The sequence below is a fragment of the Limulus polyphemus genome, unplaced genomic scaffold (genome assembly GCF_000517525.1).
Source record: "Limulus polyphemus unplaced genomic scaffold, Limulus_polyphemus-2.1.2 Scaffold11338, whole genome shotgun sequence".
NCBI lineage: Eukaryota > Metazoa > Arthropoda > Merostomata > Xiphosura > Limulidae > Limulus > Limulus polyphemus.
Window position 1 is genome coordinate 1 of NW_013676948.1, and position 1875 is coordinate 1875.

The 1875-nt window shown below is 30.3% G+C and overlaps 1 protein-coding gene across 1 annotated transcript in view; it reads left to right on the forward strand.

Annotated features, from left to right (window-relative positions):
- Positions 1-748: 748 nt before the first annotated feature.
- LOC106476721 (CREB-binding protein-like) overlaps positions 749-1875 on the forward strand; it is a gene marked incomplete at both ends in the record, with an annotated part of 13737 nt that continues 12610 nt past the window's right edge. The window contains one exon of the mRNA XM_013937354.1: positions 749-838. Coding sequence (XP_013792808.1) covers positions 749-838 — 90 coding nt within the window. The remainder of the gene's footprint in view (positions 839-1875) is intronic.

Below are 1875 nucleotides of genomic sequence, written 5' to 3' on the forward strand. Positions count from 1 at the left end.
GTCATAGTCAAATTAATGTTTGTGACATACAGGTAATGTATACCTCTGTTGGATGTTATGTTATAGTCAAAGTAATGTTTGTGACATACAGGTAATGTATACCTCTGTTGGATGTTATGTTATAGTCAAAGTAATGTTTGTGACATACAGGTAATGTATACCTCTGTTGGATGTTATGTTATAGTCAAATTAATGTTTGTGACATACAGGTAATGTATACCTCTGTTGGATGTTATGTTATAGTCAAAGTAATGTTTGTGACATACAGGTAATGTATACCTCTGTTGGATGTTATGTTATAGTCAAAGTAATGTTTGTGAGATATAGGTAATGTATACTTCTGTTGGATGTTATTTTATAGTCAAATTAATGTTTGTGAGATATAGGTAATGTATACTTCTGTTGGATGTTATGTTATAGTCAAAGTAATGTTTGTGACATATAGGTAATGTATACCTCTGTTTGATGTTATGTTATAGTCAAAGTAATGTTTGTGACATACAGGTAATGTATACCTCTGTTGGATGTTATTGTATAGTCAAAGTAATGTTTGTGACATACAGGTAATGTATACTTCTGTTGCATGTAAATGTAAACATCTTTAATGTTATAGTCAAAGTAATATTTGTGAGATACCTGTCTGTTGCATGTTATGTTATAGTCAAAGTAATGTTTGTGAGATACCTGTCTGTTGCATGTTATGTTATAGTTACAATTCTTCAGTTTTTCATCAAGTTGTGTTTTTTAGATGGTGCCACCTCAGCAGGAAAACCAACTTATAGGACAGTCTGGTCAGATGGAGATAACATCACCTGTTTATAGCAATACCAGATCACCAGTAAGCAACAAATTTAATAATTTTAGAAATGTTATTCTGTAAAAGGAAAGCTTGATTTCTAATCAATTTTCAATGAAAAAAACTCTGTGAATGTGGCTCGATCCATAGAACATTAAAAAAAAACTTTAAGCCATATTTAGCAAGTAGCTTTTGTGCTTCCAAGTTTCACTAATTTTTCAAGAACCTAAAAAAACAGGTCATTACAACACAAAATGACTATGAAATATGCCCAAAGTTTATATTAAATGTGTTAAAACTAAGATACTTTAATTCTAGGATCAATGGTGGGGCCTGTACAGATCCCATCAACTTTTTAAATACATTTTATAAACTATTTAAGTACCAGATAGAATCTATATAGCATCTATCCGTTATCATTTGTTCTGGGATTCCAAATGAATGATTTAACTGATTTGTTACTTCTTTATGCCAAATATCTTAACATATAAAAACTGAAAATTACTCTATATGATACAGTGTGTGGACCCCACTGGTAGTGGATCTTATAAAAACTAGTTGGTAATCTGAAGATTAATGTGCTAATAATTTCTTAGTTTTAATAAACCAATCTTTTAATGAAGTTCTACTTGCCTAGATAATAGAATATTAAAAATTCCCTTCTGCTCATAAAATAACTTGTGAATATCTTTAACTTATGCTGTTCAAAGACCCTCCAAAAGGTGTAAGGTGTAAGCCAAAGTTTAAGTGTAAGTTGTTTATTTCCTTCCTTGATAATGGTTTCTATCATCGAAAACTTTGAAGAATAATAATAGTAATTTTTGAATATGTTTAAATACGGAGAAAAATTCTCTAACTTTATCAGTTTGTAGTTAGATTAGGCTTAACAGTGGCAGAAATTTCAAAGTTATCTTATCCATTCCCCCTGGATTTAAAAAGGTATTCTCTAGGTATTTGGCTTAGATTTGTTAGAGTTAGCAGAGCTAATTTGACCTTGCTTCTTGTTTATTGTCCCTGAAGAGATTATTTTTACATAATTCTCCTGGTTTTTGATTATCAAGTGTTTATTAACTTTAATG